At 38.6% G+C, this 21,944-nt stretch overlaps 1 protein-coding gene across 4 annotated transcripts in view; it reads left to right on the forward strand.

Annotated features, from left to right (window-relative positions):
- The window catches only part of Cblb (Cbl proto-oncogene B), a 177,326-nt gene that overhangs the window by 72,591 nt on the left and 82,791 nt on the right, over positions 1 to 21,944 (forward strand). For all 4 annotated transcript variants that reach the window (XM_031364060.1, XM_031364057.1, XM_031364058.1 and 1 more), the window contains exon 4: positions 6,849 to 6,995. In XM_031364060.1, coding sequence (XP_031219920.1) covers positions 6,849 to 6,995 — 147 coding nt within the window. The remainder of the gene's footprint in view (positions 1 to 6,848; positions 6,996 to 21,944) is intronic.

Genomic DNA, 21,944 nt, shown 5'->3' on the forward strand with positions numbered 1-21,944 from the left:
CATCGACAGAGTCCACCACAAACACAATGCCATCTGTGCATCGGGTATATGACTTCCACAGTGGTCTTCATTTCTCTTGACCACCTACATCCCAGAAGTGGAAAGTGACTGTTTTCGAATTGCCCAAGGTTATCTTAATTTTCTCAGTGTTAAATCCTTTGGTAGGTACGGTATTTACAAATTCGTTGAACTGCAGCCTGTATAAAACGGTTGTCTTTCCAGCACAGTCCAAACCAAGAATAACAATGTGAAAGGACTGAAAGGACGGCAGGCTGGACAGGATGGAAGTCTGGTCTGACAGTCCATTCCCCATCTCCAGCTGCAAATGGTGTCCCAAACTGAACGCGCTCTTCTTATCTGCTTACAATTTCTCTTCCTGGGTGATCGAGCTACGAGACTGGCTGATGGTCCTCAGTCAGCGTCAGGCCGATGCCACGCGCCAGCCGGGCTAACGGTGCTCGCCAGCCTCCTCATTTTTCTTTTTTTCTGTGTGTGAGTGTGCACACACATGCCATGTGTGTACAGGTTAGTGGATAATCTGCAGTTGATCCTCCCCTTCTGCCATATGGGAGCAGGGGATGCAGCTCGGCTTCTGAGGCTTGGCCTTGAGCATCTTACCTGCTGAGCCATCGCTCCTGCACATTCACTATTCTATTTCAACTGCTCTTCTTCTGAAATCAAGTTGGTTTCGGTTTTGTTTTTGTTTTTTGATGCAAATCTCCAGCACCTTACCCCAGGTCATGCACCTGTACTTGAGTTTCTAGTATTTCTTTCTCTTAAGAAAAAGAACCAATAATTTATGTTTTGAACATTTCTGTCTGAATCTCATCATAGTCCCAACTTCCCACTTAGCTTATAGACCTTTTGTTGTACTTTATCTTTTACCTGAAGTGAATGAAAGAAGTGTGTTCTCTTTTTTCCTGCAATAATTAATAAATTTTAAATTTAAATTTTAATTTAAATTTTAAAGATTTATTACAGTTGGACTCTGTCACAGATGAGGTTTCATCAAAAGATGCCTTATACTTAAGAAAAGTTATATATGTTACTGGGGTAAGGTTTTAAAGCCTTTAAACCAGATACAAGTGGGAGTCATCCATATAAGGAATCAACAGACATACATTGATAATCCTGCTTTGGCATTACTGTGAGGTTAATGGAGCCAGCATTAAAGAAACATTTACAAGCTTTATGGAATATGTAAGATAAGATTTATTATAGTTCTTCTCTTTGTGGACATTGCTGGTGTAATCCTAGAACTTTTCAAAGCTTATGAGAACAACTCTGTTCAACCCCAGAGCCAGCACACCCAGCCTAATTGGCCTCCTTCCTTGAGCCATTGATCACAGGCAGTGTTCTGCACCACCCTGGGAATCTTCAATTCCTCTCTCAGATGATTGTTTTCATGGGGTTCTGGGTCTCTCTCCCTTCGTTTCCTCTGTATTTTCTTAATCTTTAGAGATCCCCAAATCCCTTTTAAGTGTAGTGAACTGGCTTTTTGGGTCCTCAGTCCTTAAACCAAGCCTGGATATGATAGACACTCAGAAAGATCTTTAGAGTAAATGATTGAATGTGTGGGTCAGATACTCGCCAATTGTTCCTGAGTATGGAGTGAGTACTACAGCCTTCTTAAGGTGTGCACAATACTTTATGGCTGTTGGTTGCATAGATGAAATCTATATTAGAAAGGGAAGAATAGCTACCCACCTCAACGATTGTAATATCTTTATTGATCATACCTTCTCATTACTCCTATTAGACCTTTAGCTTCATACCTCACTCACTCGTTACAAAATCTCAGTGGACCAGTCTTTCACATAACATTCCAGAATGAGGAAACTGATTCCAAAAGGCTTAGAAACTTAAGACTTAAAAGCAGAGTAAAGATAGCTATACTCTAATGTAGGACATTTAAATGACTACCCCACATATATTTGAATGTCTTTTGAAACTCTTCTAAAGGTATTAGATGTGAACATAACATAGTCTCGTATTTGAGTATTAAGTATGTGATGGTAAAGTGTCCATATATAGCTGCTGTGATTGACCCATCTATTTTTCTCATGTACAGAATCCTTCTTTTTATAGGCTTTGCCCAAATGGAAACTTGTATAAAGCAGATACAAGAAAATATGTAGGGATAAAAGAATGCCCGCTATGCATCTCTGCTTTGGGCCACAAATTTGAGCTTGGCTTTTATTCTAGCAGTCTTCTGGGTTGACTTAAGATTTAATTTTTTAAAGTTTATAATCAACTTTCATATTTAATTAGTCCACAAAGCAATGAAATTTATCATAGCATTTTTTCTACTTATCATTATACTTTGTTTTTATTCCCACTCTCTTCTGTATCCTCTTCCCCCTCTTTTTGCTGGTCTTCTTTCTCGCCCCAAGTTAACCATCACCCCACAGTTTCCAGGAAGCTGGCTGATATAGGTCCATTGCAGGGGGCCTCTGTTCCAGTCTGTTTCTGGACCTCCTCTTGACTTGTCTGTGGCTTGAAGTAATTACTGAGTCTTCAGTAGTAAAGACTCACTCTTCCACTTCTTTCTTGTGATGTTTTACTTGCATATTGGACTTTTAAGATAAATCTTCTTTGTTAATTCCTATAGAGGTCTTGACGGGTCTTAGTATTTAGACAGTGAGGGAGTAATAATCAGTTTTATTTAAGACCGTCAGGCCTCTTCCTAATAATAGACTGACTGTTTTCAGATGGGAGAAATGAAAGTCAAGGCTTACATTAGGCCCGTCTCCTTGTTCCCCTAGGAATGCGAGTGCCCCAGGTCAACAACAATCTGGAGCCCTCTAAGACCATCTTATTATGTCATAAACACAACAAAAGTGGCCTTTTAAGTGGCTCTGTTTCTATACGGCATGTGATTCTTTGGTTTTATGTTAGATTGTTTCACCTTGTAAAGTGCTAGAAGCACATGCTCTAGCTTTCAAATGTGAGAAATGAATTATTAATAGTTTTGGATAAAATCTCTTCCGTGTCTTCTACCCAAAGCAGCACATTCTTGTGAAGTTTGGACTTCACTAATTAAATATCATTTAATGTTTTTGACTAATTCAGTATTTCTGCTTTTTATTTCTTCCTTGATTTGTGAAGCTACTTCTCCAATGTAGGAAACCAGCATCATGCAATCTCATTAAATTATATATGCATCTCTCATATTTAGTGGATGTCACCAATGAAAATTTGGCATTATTAATTCAGTTTTCAGCGTTAACTTACTAAGTCATAATGGCCGTAATTAAAGTGAACCAGTATAGTGTCATGAATTATTGTAAAGTTCTCTTTGTGTCTGTTTATGCCAAAGTTCACTAAAAGTAGCCTTGTATACTCTGAACTATTTATTCTTTGTCCTTTATGATGTTGGCTAGAACCACCTAAACTACTTAGACTTACCATAATCAGTGAAGTGCCTGAAGTTTAAGTCATTTATTCATTCTAGTTCAGCCACATTCCACAACCTTGCCTGAGTTTCAAAGAAATTGATGCTCACCATTGAAAGAAGATACAGGACTATAAATCGAACCTACGAAGTTCTAGGAAGAGTGTAGGGCAGCATCAGTGATGGCCTTGACATATGGATGCATGGGACACATTTCATTAATAAACAAGAACTTGGCTTTACTTTTACTCTCTTCTTTGTTTCGTTTTCTACTCCCTTCCCTTTCTTTCTCCTGCAGTGTCAACATCTTTTGTAGGTCTATTCTGTATTGCCATCTCCTTTCTTATTGGCTGGTGTTCACGTTACCTTTACTCTGAAATATTTTTTATGAACAAAGTTTCCCACAAAACAAATAAAGAAATGTCTCAATTTGTGATGGTTAATGGAAGATAAATGATAATGATGCCATTTTCTTATACATGAAAGAATTAATAATGTATAATTCCTTATAGACTTTGAATTATATTTGTAAGATTGTTGAGTCTTTGCGAACAGAATTCTTCTTCTTTTTTTTTTGGTTGTGGTGGGACAGGAGAGTTTTAGTGATACAAACTAGTAATTAGTAACCATGAAACCCCTTGTTAACTAGTCATCAGTTCTGATCATATGGTGGCAAGTCAGACGGCTTTAGGAAGAGCTGTCTCACTGTGGAGGAAGTGTATGATAGGAACAAGTATCTCAGCTGTGAACGTGTGCAGTGATGCTTTCTGTCTTCCTTTGTACTTAAATGGTTAGAAATAATGTAATTTTGTATTTTATTTTGAAGGTTGAGTGCTGTTAAAAGCAGTGTGTTTAGAATACAGAGTTTGTTAGAGAGTTATGTAAAGCATGTACCACATAGAAAAACACAGAGATGCCACCGCCTGTTTATTGTGACACTAAATTTAAATGATAATAGCATATTTCACCATGAATTTATAACCTTCATAAATCAGTGTCTTTGGCAATGATATTCCAAGAATTTACATGTATGCAAGGGTGTGTACTAGAGTGTGTGTTTAAATATAAAATGATAGAATTCTAAATTCTAGCCTATGTGAAAGTTAAAATAACATGATATTGCTGACTCTAAATAATAATTTTAACAATATGAATTGGAGTTTCTTTAAATAACACAGGTTAAATATATAATAGGCATCCATTTGAATTTGTGTGTGTGTGTGTGTGTGTGTGTATGTGTGTGTGTGTGTGTGTGTCTGTGTATATTAGTGACTCTTAGAGCCTCTGGTTTATAAATTTAAAAACTCTTCTTATTTCTGTTTTAAAGTCGAATGTCTTAAGTCAGTCCTCAGTGGACAAGCTAAATCGTTCCATCCTCTTTCATCTCCTGTGCCTGAGATATCCAAGATTAGGGGTAATCACTGACTTGATGCTTCAGACTTATACACGGCAAGGCAAAATGAGAAACATTTGGATATGATTAAAGAACAAAGACACAAGGGGGCCGAGGCAAGCATTTTAGAAAATAAGGAACAGTTGGTTTATCTTAATTATAACCATATTCACTTTTTTCATTCTTACCTGTCAATTGGAAGTTTGCTTGAAAACTAGCCCTCTCACCTGACCGTGGGACTTTATTCATTGCAGGTTTTCTGAGGCGACTTCATGTTTTCTCTAAGCACAGATCCTAAAGGTCTTTTACAGTTGAGGGAGCACAAACTTTGCTGCTTGTATGGAGAACAGTTTGCTTTTCATCTCCTCGAATGCATTCTTCAGAGCTGCTGTCATTTGAATCTGGATGGCACAGCCAGGTCAATCTTAAAGATTCAGCTCAGTAGCAGATTCGTGCTTGGATCAGGTTGCGCTGAGCATCAGAAAGTATTTCAGAAAATGAAGATTTACTTGTGTACAGTGATAGTAAATCTTCAGATTGGTAGCGTCTGACGCCTTAGAAATGAAATTTCATAGATGAAGTATGTTATGAGACTATTTGATATTTTTCTTGAATTTAAAGTTATCGTGACAACAAAATTTATACTTGATTGCTTTCTCTTTACTTTTTCTCTCCTGTTTCTTGAGTATCTTGGCTTTTCCCCACTCTGTTCATCTTACATATCTTTAAACATGTTTTAGGAAGACTAGTACTTTCAGACTTTAATCACAGGTCCATATTACACCATCTCTTCTAGGCATGTTTTCCCTACTGTCAGCAAGTATAGATGCAGGAGAAAAAATGGTCAGAGCAGCATGATTTTTAGTGACAAAGACATTGCTGAAATGGAAAGTTATATATAGCAGATTAAATTGCTCTTTATTTCCTGTGCAGTTTCTTGAGGCAGTTGCCCCTAGCCTGGCTCCCAGCGCGCATATACGCACAAAATGTTTTAAGCCTCAAAACAGAATAAGTGTGCAGGGCGGGGGAGTTTGGGTTGGTGATTGTGAGTGAAAAAATGTAAAGTCAGTTCTAAATTAGAACTTAGATTAAGTTTGTTTAACATTTTGTGTTTCAGTTGCTTCATTATCTAGCACTGGCAGTTCAGGCCTTTCAACATAGTTTGTGCTGTGCCTCAGAAATAGTAAGGGCTATTACTGGTGATAGTGTGATTTTTGCCCTATGAAGCTTACATCCCCAAAAGCATGGGGATTCGAATGCGATGATGCCTGCTGTTACTTCCTTAGGCATCTCTCACCCTCTTGTCACTTTATCCCTCTGCCACATTTCATTGAATCCCTATCTGCCTTCCTTCCCATATCTTAGTCCAACTAATGAGGTACTCATGTTAGAATGTCCCAGGGAAGTTTGGAAACAAGCATTTCCAAACACCATCATTAGGGCATTCCGTTTGTAGATAGAAGAGACCAATGAACTTGGAAAGACCTTGTTTTACTGACTGGCTCTCTCTTCATGTAAAGTCCAAGCTAAATGTCTTCTCATCCTATATCCCATCATGTCTTCATTCCCTCTGCTGTGCTCCAGTGACCCAAAGTGAAAAGCTTTGCTTCTGATACTTTCTGGGCCCTTTCTTCTCCCCAGCCTCCTCTTTCCATTTCGGGAAACTACATGACTTCTCAACTCTCTTCATTTGTCAAAATTTCCCTTACTTTTCCAGATAGAAGTAGCACTCTATCTTAGCCTTTACATTTGATTTCGCTTTCCATGGGTTTGTCTTTCTCATCAAACAGCTTAATAAGTGAAATTACATGATTTTCCTTGCTCGTGTTTCTGTTAAATAAACACATGGATAAAGGAGAAAATAAAAAGCTGTTAAGAATGTAAGTGAACAGGGAACATTATTTTAGATGGAGTCTCAGGTTGACATTAATGCATTTTTAGGCTCATGACTGTCTACTAAGACTCAACTTTATGTATGGCAGTTTTTTTTAACTTTAGATTCCCGTTAAAGGTTTCGTGTATATATTTACCTCCCTTCCTCTTTTCTCTTGTTCCTGACAGACGGAATCTCACAAAACTGTCCCTTATCTTCAGTCACATGCTGGCAGAAATCAAGGCAATCTTTCCCAATGGCCAGTTCCAGGGAGATAACTTCCGCATCACCAAAGCAGATGCTGCTGAGTTCTGGAGGAAGTTTTTTGGAGACAAGTAAGTAGATATTGCTCTCATAGTCCGTATCTATCTTTCTAGACTCACTTAGTTGATTATATAGAGAAAGTACTTGGCATTTTTTTTTATAAGATTTGATGGTTTTTTTGTTTGTTTTGTTTTTTCTTTCTTTGTTTTTTTTTTTTGTTGTTGTTGAATGATGAGGATTAACCAACACATTTTTGCTACTTAAGTCTTTCACCCCTAAGCTATATCCCAACCCTTGGAAAGTGTTTAGAAGAATTGTTCCTGGTATAGTAAAAAATAAAAATAAAAAAACTATTTGTTAATACCAAAACATATAAATTTTGTTGTTAGAGTACATGTCAGATTAGACAGAATTTATATACCGAGAGAATTTATTGAGTCATTTAGCTCCGAGAAGCAGAGACACATAAATGATTTGTGCGTATAATTTCTTATCACTTAATACTCATCTAGGATATATATATCATATATGTATATGAAAGGTATAGGGAAATATTTACTTTAATAAGCATAAATAAGACTGTGGAGGTAATTCAGGGGACCAGAGCTTGCTGTGCTAGCAGGGAGCCTGAGCTTGATTTCCTAGTATCCACATAACTATTGGTGGCCATGGCAGCCCACTGGAACACCAGCAGCCTGTCCAGGTGTAATGAGATGCGTGGAGCAAGCTGTCAAGCTAGACTAACTAAGGTCGTGAGCTTAGGTTACTATGAAAGACCTTCCTCACATAGAAGGTGGAGGGAGAGCGATTGGGAAAGACACACTCTGTCTACCTCAGCCTTCCTCATGTACACACATACATCTGCAGGTACCAAGGGGACTCCACAGAGGAGGAGCATGTTGAGCTTAGAGAACTTCAAAACAAAACAAAACAAAACAAAACAAAACTGAGGTACAAGAAACCCACTAGAACTAGGTGAGCTAGTTCGCTCAGCTACACCTTGTGTGTGTTGTTGAACAAAACCCCATTATGTTTAAACAGGCTACCCTGCCAATGTCATCAGGAAGCTGCCAAGTGAAGACTAAGTGAAAATGTTTCTAATAAACACTTCTTACTCAGATACAAATGTCCATGAGCAGGATATATGTTGGGGAATGATTGTCTGAATCCATCACAATTCATTTAGTGTTTGGAAAACCTCGTGTAACATGCCCCGGGTGTCAACAAAGGAGGCAAATGCTTCTTCAGTGACTTTATAAGGTTCCCTTTATAGAGAGCACCTGCGGATACTCTTGACTGTAGAGTATGCTGCCCAGTAGGGAGGAAGATTGGTGGCTTTCACACTGAGAAAACAGGGTAGATGTCTCTGTCTGTCACATATATTGGGAATTTAGACATGTAAAGTGTGGGCTGAGCTTTGAGCTGCTCAGTGCTCTCAGACTAGTGAGTAAAGCATTGGTTTAATCTGTGTCTTTTTCTATCTATCCTGAAACGCTTGGTTTATATAGCTTCTACCACAACTAGAATATATGTAAATAGAACAATGATTTTAATGGGCATACAATATTTTGGGTACCAAAACTACATTTTGGATTGCTGTTTGAGGAGGGGCTTGCCATGTAGCTTAGGCTAGCCTGAAGTTTAAGGGCATCCTCAGGCTGCCTCCCACGTGCCAGGATCATTGGTGTGTGCCTCCACTCCTTGTTTGGCTTGAAATGAATATTAAATCCTATTTTTCACTTCCAATATTAAAATGGACTTTTTGAAACGAAAGAGAAAAATACCATTTTATTCCAGTAGTGTGAACATTCTGGGTTCTAGAAACCCAGCTATTCATAACATTTCTCTATCCATTTAAAGTGAGGGATTAATAGTTTCATCCTCATCTGGTAATGTGAACTACAGAAGCAGAGAGTACACTCATGAAATATGCATGAGTCTGCAAAGCAGAGAGGCAGCTTCCAGAGAATGCCAGCCTCTGCACCTCCTGGATTAACACTGAGAACCCAGAGTTTATGCAGTGGCTTTCAAAATCACGGTTCTCTTACAGCTTCGGGAAAATGAATACAACAGGTTGTTCACAGAAATTCCTTTTGAAAACTGAAAATTCCACTTTGTTATAAAATGCTTTGTTAGTGGGTTCCTAAGAAATGACAACTTTGCTCAATTGTTTTTAGAGTTATATTTACTTTGTTAACAACTCACAGCACAGTGAATTATGAATTTTAGACGCTTTGGATTTTCTCTGCTTAGCTACAGACAGCAAGGAGCCGCTATTGTGTAGAACTGTTATGTCAGGAAATCACTTAACCTACAAGCTGAGTGCTCTCCCTACCTCCTCAGCCCTCCCACCGCCTGCTGTGTCTACAGACTTAGGAAAGCTGTAAATTGCCTTTAACATTTCTTCTTTTAGGATGAACATTCAGTTCCAGGCTACTTCCAGAATTTATATCGAAATGTAACTAGAGTTATAAAATGAGCAACACCTTTGAGAGATTATCGGAGATACCTTCTTCATTCTTGCTTTTTCTGTAGTTGTTCCGTGTGGCTTTTGAATTCATGAAGGACTAGTGGAACTTCCCATGAGTTGAATTCTTTCTCAACATGCTCTACATTGTTCATATATACTTGATTCTCATCTTAAAGAATTCCTGCTGCTTATCCCCTATAATGATGATAAGTGAAAATGATTTCATTTAATCTACCAGTGACTTTAAACTTCAGAATAGTATTGTTTTCAAAAACAGACCCATAGGAGGTTGTCTCTATAAACAGTCAGATTATAATTTTATAAATTGTTTTGTTTTTTGCTTAATGACTGTTATTGTGATTTACTTCTCTGAAGGGATAGTCATTTCTAACAAACCATTTAGAATGAATTAAAATAGAAAACAAACCATTGTTCATACGATGGTATGATGCTCATAAATATAATTTCAGGTCAGCCTTTATGAAAGCAGGGAATAGAAAACCAGCTTTTAACTGTAGTCCTGTTCTCTGCCTGGGGCTCAGCATGGCAGCCATTAGCTCTTTCTGCTGAGAGCCTCGGAAACACAAAATGCCCATGACAAAGGGAATAGAAGGTCCTGTTTGTGCCAGATTTTTAGGGAACTTCGTTTAGTATTTCAAAAGTTTAACCTTATCTTTACTTCGTATTATTCTATTCACCAGGGCATAATAGAAATATGTAGTAAAATAACATTATTGATGAAATCTGTCAAAATAAAATTTACAAATCTTCTTATTCTGGAATAATGTTTATAATATAGAAAAAAAACACTGTTAATCCAGAAACATTTTCAGTCTGGCACATTTCCTCACACAAGTACAAAATTGCCTAAGAAAGAGGGCAGAGGGGGAAGAAAGGCAGGTGAGAGGAGATGAGAGGGAAACCAGGGATGGGCAGAAGAGGACAGTATGGGAGGGTCAGGAAGAAGAATGTGGGGGCTAAAGTGCCCACACTCTGGAAGTTCTTTTTCTAAGCAGGACTAGTAGCAACTGGGATTTCATTGATGGTGTTCAAGCAAATTATTATTCAGTGAGAACCAATGGGCTAGTTTTTTAATTCTCTTGGGTATCTTCTGCTAGTTTTATTCTTTTTTATTGGTTATTTTATTTATTTACATTTCAAATGTTATCCCCCTTCTCAGTTTCCCCTCCACAAATCCCCTATCCCATCTTCCTTCCCCTTTTCCTCTATGAGGGTGACCCACCCACCCATCCGCCCACTTCAACCTCACCGCCCTAGCATTCTCCTACTCTGGGTTATCGAGTCTGCACAGGACCAAGGGTCTCCCCTCCTATTGATGCCTGCTGAGCATGGTTCCTACTGTTTTTCTATCTTTTCTTTTTTTATGTCTCTTTTCATTCTACGGTTTTTACACATTTCTACAACTCTGACTTAGAAGTCTACTCTCTGGCTATTTGTCAGTCACTTACAAGCTTTCACATAGTTAACTACCTTATTTTCTGTACTCTTGTTTATTTTTTGAGTGTACATAGTTGAGTATGACTTTACATAGGCTTGTTCCTCTCAGTTTATTTTTTTACAGTTATGTCCAGTTCTGTGATATTTCATTTTGGAATGCTAGTTCCATTTTCACTATATTCTGTAAAATGATTCTTCACTTTGTTTTATGTACGTGGGTAATTTGCCTGAAGGTATATCTGTGCACTATATTGCATGTAGTGCCTGCTGGGGCCAGAAAAGGTGATTGGAGTCACAATCCATTGTGTAGGAGTGCTAGGAATCAAATGTGGGTCCTCTGAAAGAGCAGCCAGTGCTCTTGTACACTCAGATATCTATCCAAGTCCATTTCCCATAAAGTCTTTACACTTTTCTCTAAGTGGCTATCATGTTAAGATAGCCCTGTAGGACTATGTACTATAGAGACACTCTGTTGTTTTTGAGCACACACATGAGTGTATGACACCACTTTCCTACCTTAGGTTCTCTTCCTTGACTGACACTCTTCAGTAACTTGTTTATGGGACTCTTCCCGATGCATTAGCAATTTTAGGTTCCCATCTTTGCTCCTCTTAGCCTTATCACTTAAAGATATCACTTTTGCTGAGACTCATAGCAGTGAGGCTATGAAACCTGAAGAGTCCACCTCCTGTAGTCAGGCAGTGGTCCCAGTCGAGTGATAGCGACCTCAACCCACCCAGAAATCTTTCAATGGAAAAGATTTCCTGCCTACAAGAAATGCAGGGCTAAGAGCTGAGCAAAAATGGAGGGAATGGCCTGTACGGGTAGGTGCAGATTACCTAATTGGTTCTTGATTGTGTCAATAAAGAAGGCTAGGGCCAATTTCTGGGTAAAGGGTAAAGATGGGACTTGTGGGTCCCAGGAGGGATAAAGGCGATGCAGGGCTGGAGGTAGCTTTTGGCAGCTATGCATTGGAAAGCACAGAAAGCCAGTCAGGTAAGGCCTCGAAGCACTTTGGGCCTGCAGCCTTTGCAGCAGGCAAGGGCCTAGGAGTTTGGTGGGAGCTAGGTGTTAGCTGATAACATTGGTGCAGGATAATTTTCCCAGAATTGTTTTATCTGGCGAGTTTTAATATTAAAAAAAAAAGATATTGTAATCTCAGGAATAAAATTCTCTCGAATCTCTTCAAGTTCTTTCCTCTCAGGACCCAGCCCTCCCTAAGTGTTACAATCAGATCTGCTGATTTTGGTTTTTTTGTTTTTCCTGGGTTTTTTTCAAGACAGGGTTTCTCTGTGTAGCCCTGGCTGTCCTGGAACTCACTCTGTAGTCCAGGCTGGCCTCGAACTCAGAAACCCGCCTGCCTCTGCCTCCCAAGTGCTAGGATTAAAGGCGTGTGCCACCACTGTCCGGCTAAAAGCTCAGGTGTGCTGATTTTCAATATGCCCTTCCTGGGTCTCCTGCATTTACTATTTTACTATTTTATTAAAAAATCATTTGGATAATTATCATCTTTTCAGTCGGTTTCTAAGCTTTATGAACTCAGGTTCATTGCTTTGTGTCTGTATGTATTTCAGCAGTGTGTGCTGTATACTTTCATGAACACTGTGGTCTTCTTCACAGAAGGAAAGAGGGAGAAGAGGTGCATGGCCTTGTGGTTCATACAAAACAAAGATGGAGACACAGCTCCTCCCTGGGATGGGAGGAAAGCGGATCGGCCCTGAGGCTCTGCAGCACATGCCCTTCGCTGCAGCCTTTCCTCACTCTGTCACTGGGCACACTCCTTGGTCTCTCTGTGCATCCCTTTCCTTTTGTCTAAAGTGCCTGCCTGTGAGACGGTGATATAATCTCTTGTCTGATGCTGCTGTGGAAATTCAACAGGATAAAAGCTGCCTATAAAGAGGAAAATATTGTCTGGCTCATAATGGGCCAACTGTATTGTGCAGTAATTACGCAGTTTGGGTCTTTGATCTTACTTCAAATATCATCTGTGTATTTGCTCATTCTAGAATTAATACAGTTAATCTTTGACTTTGATGGAACTTCCACACCTGGCAATGTGAGGCAAACCAAAAAGAATTAAAAATCAAAATTGAATTGTTCTAAGATCATGTTTTCCCTTATAAACGTGAGTTAAAGGTCCAGATCTTGCTGACCCTGGGGAAATGGCCTTTTTAGAGTTCAGCTATTGCCGCTGCCTTTGATTTCCTGGGAGAGTGCTGGGGACTCTCTTTGGTTTCCTGTATTCACTTTTCAGTTTTAATAAGAAATAAGGAAAAGTATTTCTTTTCCTCTCCATTGAGTAAGATATATTTTCTACACTGTTAATTAAATCTGTTTCCCCATTCTAGAAAAGACAGTCTAATTCTCTTTAATTAATAGAGAGAGTACACAGTTGAAACTGAGGATTTTTATAGTAAAACTATACAGCAGGTTTTCTAGGAAAAAAATAACTAAGAAATGAAGTAAGCTCAAAAGTAATTTCTTTTGAACCAGCTCCCATTTTTGCCCATTTAAGCAAATTATAGTATTTTATCTCAATAAAATAGTGTAGCTTAAATAAAAATTGAAATTTTTTTGCTATTGTTGGACTCATTGTCTAAAATGCAAAAGTACAAAATTGTGACATACTAATTATAAACATTGTGTTCATTTTGAGAATGATAGGAAATAAAAAGGTCTTAAATGCTTAAACTAATTTGCCATTAGGAAGTTCCTACTTACTATAAGTAGTAAATTAATGTATCAGTGGCAGCTGACTCAACTGTGAGAAGAACATTTGGCCTCTGAGGACAGACTGTATTGTAGGGAATGCACATTTATTAGTAAGGTGCCTGTCCATCCTTTTCCTGGGGAAGGCCATGAATGAGTTGACTTATTGTGGTCTCTAGTTAGTTCAAAGGAAGGAGAATTGTAAATTCCATTTTTGTAAATACATTGACTCCATTTTTTTCCTCTTTGTTCACTAAGCATTATCTTATTAAAATGAAGAACATATTTAAAGAGTGGATCCAGGTTAGCTAAATTACAAATTCAAATAAAACAGAATACTGGTCATATTTTGTTAAAGTGATTAATGCCAGTGTCTGGCAGAGGTTGCTCGAGGCATTATTGACAAGTGTTTAGCTGGACAACATTATATTCAGAGCGTTCTTGATAACTGTGGAATTCAAATACCAGAGAATCAAGGGCTCCCTGGCTCAGTTGGGGCTGCTGGTTCTCTGTCTTCTATACTATATTTGGAAGTTTCTACCTGTTGCTTTCTTTGCACTTTTATTTATTTATTTATTCATTCATTCATTCATTCATTCATTCATTCACTTTTTTATGCAAAGCAATATTTTTAAACCATAGTTTCTTGGATCCCTAAGCAAAGTTGAAATTCATTGAGAAGTTTTAAGTTGAAGAGAATTCAGTTTGTGTGCTAGCTGCATCACAGTATGTATGGCGTGGCTAATACATTTTAGCAATGGTCTCAAAACCTTAGTTAAATTCTTCCCACTAACTTACTACCAAGTACTTTTCTAGCACTCAATTCATCTCTTACCTATATTCATCTTTATATACATTATCTCTATTACTATACTGATATATGTATTCACAATATACATAACACAAATAAAATGATGCACTATATTATAACATTTTAAAATTATATACAGGGGGAGTCATCTCCTCCTTTGGTTACTCTTCCAGAGGTCCTTAGTTCAATTTCCAGCAACTGCATGATGGTTCCTAACCATCTATAATGAGATCTGGTGCCTTCTTCTGGCCTGCAGGCATACATGCAGGCAGAACACTGTATACAAAACAAATAAATCACACACACACACACACACACACACAATGTAAGAATAATGTTGGTATTACTTCACATCCTGGCAAGCATTTGTACATACCTCTAGTGTCTATGACTACTACGTACACATGCACTTCACTTAAATATAGAAAATGATAAGGATCATATACATTCTCTGTACATTCCCAGTCTATACTTTGTTCATCTCTACTTCTTTACCCTCCTTTTGTTTCCCACCTCTTCTGCGACCCTTTCTGTCCCCAACTCTTTTTTTTTTGTTGTTATTTTCGAAACAGTGTTTCTCTATGTAGCCCTGGCTGTCCTGGCACTCACTCTGTAGACCAGGCTGGCCTTGAACTCAGAAATCCGCCTGCCTCTGCCTCCCAGGTGCCGGGATTAAAGGCGTGCGCTACCGCCCAGCCTGTCCCCAACTCTTACCTCTGCTTTCATCATGCACCTACACACACACTCTCACATACACACACACACTTGTACACACATACACCCACTCACTTAATTTAGAAAATAAAATATAAGGCGAGGAGTGGAAACAAGATGGAGTAGGGGCTGGTGGGAGAAGTGTGTGATGTGCATCATGGTAAAAGCTATATTAATGGGTCCTGCTTCTTTGTGAGACAAAGGTGAGAGGAAAGGGTTGCACCTGAGTTGCCCTCTGTCATTTATCTAGCTTTGCCCTCCCTCTTTGACAGTTTCTCCCCTCCCTTTGCCTTCTTCCCTCCCTCTCTCCCTGCCTCCACACCTCCCCTCCCCTACTCTCAGTCCCAGCTTTCCTCCCTCTCCCTGTCTCATGTATCCCCCTCCATCTTCCTCCCTTTTTGTGTATGCACTGCTCAAAGAAAAACCTACTTTATTGACATTCTTGAGGTCATTAATGTTTTCTGAATGAGTTCTCAATGTTAATGACTTAAACCCAAAATGGTTTCTCTAAACTGTTTCTGAAGTATAGTTTAGAAAAATCCTTGTTTAGCCTCTGTTTAAAACAAAAACCCAAAAGAGAATGAGAAATTATGTAATTATATTTTACTTTAAAAAAATTTAAATAACCAAAATCATTCCTTCCTACAAAACCCCAAACTCTGTAATTTTCTTTTCTGTAATTCTCACCAGCTAATTAGTTTGGAGTTAATTCATTAAAGAAAATGTTTAAAATTTGTGCATCTTCGTTCTCAAAAATTCTTGTATGCTTTTGCTTTTTGAATCATTAATCTTAACAAAACTTGAATGCTAATAATTTAAAGGGTTTTCTATAATAGTTTATAACCTCAGTATAATATTAAACATATTTCAAAACATTTGAAATAAATTACAACCTACTTAAAAAGAGACCTCATATTAAATTCTTCCAAGAAAAGCTGTTTTTCTTTGAAGCAGAGATCGTGTTTGTTAAACCCCGAGAACCTGTACACCATTCCTCCTTTGTCCTGGATGTCTCCACTCTGGTTGAAGGACTGGAGATAGAAAGGCAGGGAAGTTGGAGATTGGTAGCTTCATTCGCACAGGCATTATTCCAGCCTGCCTGTTCCCGCACCCCACCACCCCATTGGGAAAGATCTGGGTTCCTCAAGTTCTACATCATTGACAATCACACAGTGCATGTGTATTACTGGATATCTCATAGAATAAAGGCTCAGAATACACAGGGAAGAGATGGGTGATGCTCCCACCACTGTCTTGCTGTGAATAAAACACATTTCTTTTGCTAACCCAGAATCCATGAAACTGAAAACAAATTTTCTAGAAGCTTGGAAGCTGGGTATGTTTGCCAACTTCCACAACACCCTAAAATCACTTTCTGATGGTAGGAAAACTAATTGACTTAATAGCAAAGTAATTCTTTTTTTTTCCCTCTACAGTCAATGTATAGAAATATATTACTGACTGCTAAATATTCATTACTGACTGCTGAATATTCATCTTGTGTTTTGAATGTTGATTATCACTGTGAAGAACAGTAATGTTTTTTTTTCTGCTTAGTTCCAGTTCTGCCCTTACTCTTCAGTAATAAAATAGTGTTTCTGCAAAACATTAAGCATGGCCTGTGCCTCAGGCCTGGAATCCCAGCTACTGGAGAGATGGAGGCAGGAGGATTCCGGACTGAAGGTGTGCCTGAGCTACACAAACAGTTCATGTCCAGCCTTGGCAGTTTAATGAGACCTTCTCTGAAAATACAGAGTAAAACCAATGTTGAGGATGTAACACAGCATGTCAAGGGCCCTGGGCTGGTAGAGAGGGAGGGAGGGAGTTAAGTAATTTCTGACTGTAGAAGGACGTTTTGGTAGACCTAAATGTGTGCAGTTCTAAGTCAGGAGTTTAGAATATTTCTAGATGCTTATTTCCTTTGTTTTTATATTTAGACTTCTAACAAGTTTCATTCAAAGCTACATGACTTAGTTGGCCAGTATTAAGAGAGTTAAGTAGAATTTTGTTTTTATCACTGGCAGTATGGGTGGGTATTGTGTGTGTGCACACGTGCACCTGCATGCATGTGTTTGTAACAATGAGCTTTTATTTTTGAAAGGAAGATCATTTTAAAACATTACTCAAACTTCTCTGGTATGATTTCCTACTTTTAATGTGTACATTATTTAAATTTTACATAATCTGATTTTAGCCGATCAAAGACAGCTTGCTTTAAACATCAACAGTTGCATCCCAGGCACCTTCCAAATGCTAATGAACTTTCTGAGGAAACACAATGAAGACCAGCTGTACTTTAGGAAAATGTGAATAAACACTCAATGTTTTAAGACCAGAGTCTGCTGCTCTAGGGTTCATGACTATGAAATGGAAAAACTACAACAGGAATTTTAGTGCAATTTTATATGTGATGTATTTACAGCTTCTCTGCCTATTCCTTTCTACCAGTCAACTGTATTTCCAAAGTCAAAGAATAAGCATAAATGTTGCAGTGGTGATTGGCGATTGGTCATGGAAGCATGATGGCCATTTTCTTAGAGCTTGAGAGGAAAACAGTAGGGCAGGCAAGCTATAAATCTCAGTATGGGCCAGGAGGAGAGAACAGTAGTAGACTAGAAAGACAAAGAACCATGCCTTCAACCTTAAGGACCAAGGGAGATTGTGGTGCAGATATGGAGGTCAGCAAGGAGCCTATGGCAGAATGCAATGGGGCATATGCATCCCAGAGAGAGTAAAAGTTGTCCATCTGGTCATAGAAAGATGTCTTCTTATTAAGAGAGGAAAAAGTCCTCCCCAGAGTAAAGAACAAGAGGGGGTTAAAATGTGAGAGCAGAGTTATGTGGACAACATTATTGTGAAAGTCATTTACAGCATAGTGAAAACATTTCCTTATTTATTTCAGCAAACATAAAATTCTGAATGTAGATCTCAGTCTGGGCATGAGATAATTTTCCAATCCATAGAGACATCCTTAAAATGCTATAGCAAAGTAGCACAGGCTTCTTTGAACAGAAAAAAATGTGTATTGCAAATGGTTTCTGAGTTTTTCTGTGGGAGTTGAGAAGTGGTTCGATCTAGTTCTGAACATCTCTGGGAACTATGGTTGTTTCCTATGAAATATGAGTAGTCCTGCGGCATCTGGATGACGTAAGTGAGTCTCCTCTGCGCTTTCTGCCCTGCTGGAAAACAATTGTTTTTCCCCTCAGTAATGGAGCAGCTGAGCAGTATTAGCCCGATAAGAATCTATTTTCATATCCTCCAAGAAATGCAGTCATTACAAAAAAGATTGGATTTAAGTAATAACTATTTACAAAAATGTCAACAGACTTAGGAATCAGAGTTCTAATGGTCTGCATTCATAATAAAAACAGGAAATCAGACTCTCCAGCCTCTTCAGAACACCTAGCGTTCCTCAGCTAAGCTAGCCTTCAATTTGGAGCTACTGACACAGAATAGCTGCTTGGTTAGGCGAATATGCTGAGAAATTCAACACACAATTTAAAATAAGAAAAAGTTTAATACATGTAGGACAGATTTTTTTTCTTCAAAGCCGAGATGACATTCTACATGAATGAACTAGAATCAATTTTTATCAACTGCCACTACCACAGCAAAACTAACAACAAAAATGTTGATTTGCTTGATTCATTTTTTGTATTAATCATTTTATTCCTTTACATTACAAATGATATCCCCCTTCCCGGTTTTCACTCTACAATATCCCCCCATCCCATCGCCTTTTCCCCCTCCTCTTTGCCTCGATGAGGGTGCTCCTCCACCCACTCACCTACTCCTGCCTCACTGCTCTATCATCCCCCTACACTGGGGCATAAAACCTCCACAGGACCAAGGGCCTCCCCTCCTATTGATGTCAGATAAGGCCCTCTTCTGCTACAAATGTATCTGGAGTCATGGATCACTCCATATATACTCTTTGGTTGGTGGATTAGTCGCTGGGTGGTCCAGTTAGTCAATATTGTTAGTTCTATGGCATTGCAGTCCTCTTCAGTCCTTCCTCTAGCTCTTCCATTGGGGTCCCCAGGCCCAGAGTAATGGTTGGCTGTGAGTATCTGCGTCTGTATTGGTCAGGTGCTAGTAGAACCTCTCAGGGAACAGCCATCAGGCTCCTGTCAACAAGCGCTTCTTGGCATCAACAATAGTGTGGGGGTTTGATGTCTGCAGATGGGATGGTTCCCTAGATGGGACAATCTCTGGATGGCCTTTCCTTCAGTCCCTGAAGGAAGGCATTTTTTGACCCTGTGTTTTCTTTGGACAGGAATGTTTGGGTGGGTGGCCCCAACCCTCAACTGGGAGCTGTGCCTATCTACTGGAGGTGGTCTCTATAGGTTCTTTCTCCTCTTTTTTTGGGTATTTCAGCTAAAATCATCCCCATTAGGCCCTGGGAGCCTCTTGCTTCCCTGGTGTCTGGACCTTTCTAGTGGCTACCCCCAGTTCTCCATCTGTCCCATTCCAATTTTTTTTGATATTCAGTAGTGATTTTAACATAATATTTTAAGAGTTCAACATAGAATTCAGGCTTAATGTTCATGGATAGAAGCATGGGTGACATAAGTAATGAATTTTCAAGATGAGGATATATAGATATCAATCCATTCTGAATAAATTATCAGAATATTAGTGGTTCCTCCTCTGAGAGCCCAAACCTACAGTCAGACCCAAGTAGTCACCACCTGCCCACAGAAGTCTCCCATTGGAGTATGTTGACTTCATTACAAGTTCAACAGCATGTGATGTATTTCTTTTTAATGATATTGGCTCCTTTCTTTGTTATGTTCAGGGAAGCCCCCCTATTCCTGCAAGCAGCAATGTTAAATTCATTTCTCTTGCTTCATTGAGTAGATATACATTCTACACTTTGTGGCATTTCAATGACTGTCAATAGTGAACTACTTTATATACCTTTTCAAAGTGTTCGTGCAAAGTACTCAAAGGCCTTCATCTTTAGTAGGCTCCCCAGCAGTTCCTGAAGTACTAGTAGTCACTTCCAGGCATGCAGTGGTTCACCATGCTCCACACCCCTTCTGCACCTTTAATATCAGACATCTTTGTAATATTTGTTTGGGAGAGTGAATTTCATCAGATTCACATTTCTTTTTCTCTGATGACCAATGAAGTTGAGCCTATCATTGTATGTTTGTTCAACATCTTAGTTATTAGTATCTTCTCAAGAACATATTCCCCATGCCTCCACAATTCATCATTTAATTTATGCTTTGGATGTTATGGGTCCTGTTTAAATTGTGTGCCTATTCCAAATGTGTGCAGATATCTTTCTGTGTCTCTTCTAACAAAATCTTGTTTCATACGTAGGTTTAAGATGTACCTCAAGTTGCTGGTGTTTAGAGGTCAAGATTCAGTTCCATCCCCTATTTCTGTCTATCAGACCAGCAGCATTTATGAAAAACATCTTATTGTCACCACTATTTACAAATAGCTGACCTTATATATCAAGGCGCTGTGTGAGAGTATTTTTGCTTTTGAAATGTAAGTTTTCCCACCTCTGTATATCCATGTCTCATCAGCACAGTGTTGGTTAATGTGAAGGATGTATGCTTGCTCCTGTTCTTCTAAAGATTTTTTATTTAATCTTGGTTATTGGTGTTTTGCAGTGAGGTTTAGAATCTGTTTCTACTGCAGCAATGCCTCCTGGGGGTTTTGACTGAGGTTATATTAAATCTATAGATCAATTTAAGGAAAAGTGACAAGCTTCTAATACTGAGCCTGTCAGCTTCCTGAAAGGTTATATCTTTTTAGGACTTTTCTATTTCTGACTCTGCGTGTGTGCTGACTGTATTCATCTTTTGGTAGCTCCCCACTCCCGTGTGTTTTATATCTTCAGGTTACATTGTGTCATTCAGAAGGTTATAGTTTTATGATGTAGGTCCAGTTTCTGATGATCTTTCTAGATATTATGAAGATGTTAAACATTGGACACTAAATGGCAGTAACTAAACAAAAACTAGCTTATTTAATAATGTGCCATGAACACCTTTCCATATTGCCTATTGTTCTGTACAATTCCAGTTGCTGTAATACAGTCTTACATTAAACATGAATTTATTTGATTTTGGTTGGGGGTATTACACACAACACTGCTATAAAGAGACAGGTAGGAGCATCTTTACAAAATCAGATAGTATTTTGACCAATGGTAGACTCTAGTGGGGCATGGGCTATGAATCTTGTTACCAATTTGGCCTCTAGAGATGCTGTGTAAATTCTCTTCTTACCACATGTGTGTACAGGTTCCTGTTTCCAGACACCATTATTATTGTTCATAGTCACACCTTCGTTATGTGTTTTTCCTTCAAGTGTTGCACATAAAACCCATACCCATCTATAAACTACAAGTATCATGAAAATGCTTTTTCTTCCTTTTGATTTTCCTGTACGGATTTCCTAACTCCCTTATTCATTCCTTTCCCTTAAAAAAATCACAAGACTTCCACATGAGACTGATGCATGCTTCCTCTTTCACATAGGTGACAACCTAGATGATGAAGCCTTCTCTTGATTGCTGACCCACTGACCCCCTTTATGTTTTTTTTTTTTCTGCCAATTGGTGTCCTTTTCTTATTTAGTAAAGGATATTTGTGGTTTTGTTTTTGTTTCTAGAAGGATTAAGCTATGGCACCTACTATGAGAATGATAGCATAGTCTTATTTACCATAATGTTTTCTCTTTGGACATTTTGTGAAGCAACTTTACCTTTTTGTAAATCCTTAAGATTCCTGTAGGTGAGCAATGGTAAGCTGTGAAGGAGTCGCAGCTCTCATCCTTACTGAGGTTTTAAAGAGTCTGAGATCATACTATTGAAGCAGTTGGCTGGATACCCAC

This window comes from Mastomys coucha, unplaced genomic scaffold, assembly GCF_008632895.1.
Source record: "Mastomys coucha isolate ucsf_1 unplaced genomic scaffold, UCSF_Mcou_1 pScaffold12, whole genome shotgun sequence".
Classification (NCBI taxonomy): domain Eukaryota; kingdom Metazoa; phylum Chordata; class Mammalia; order Rodentia; family Muridae; genus Mastomys; species Mastomys coucha.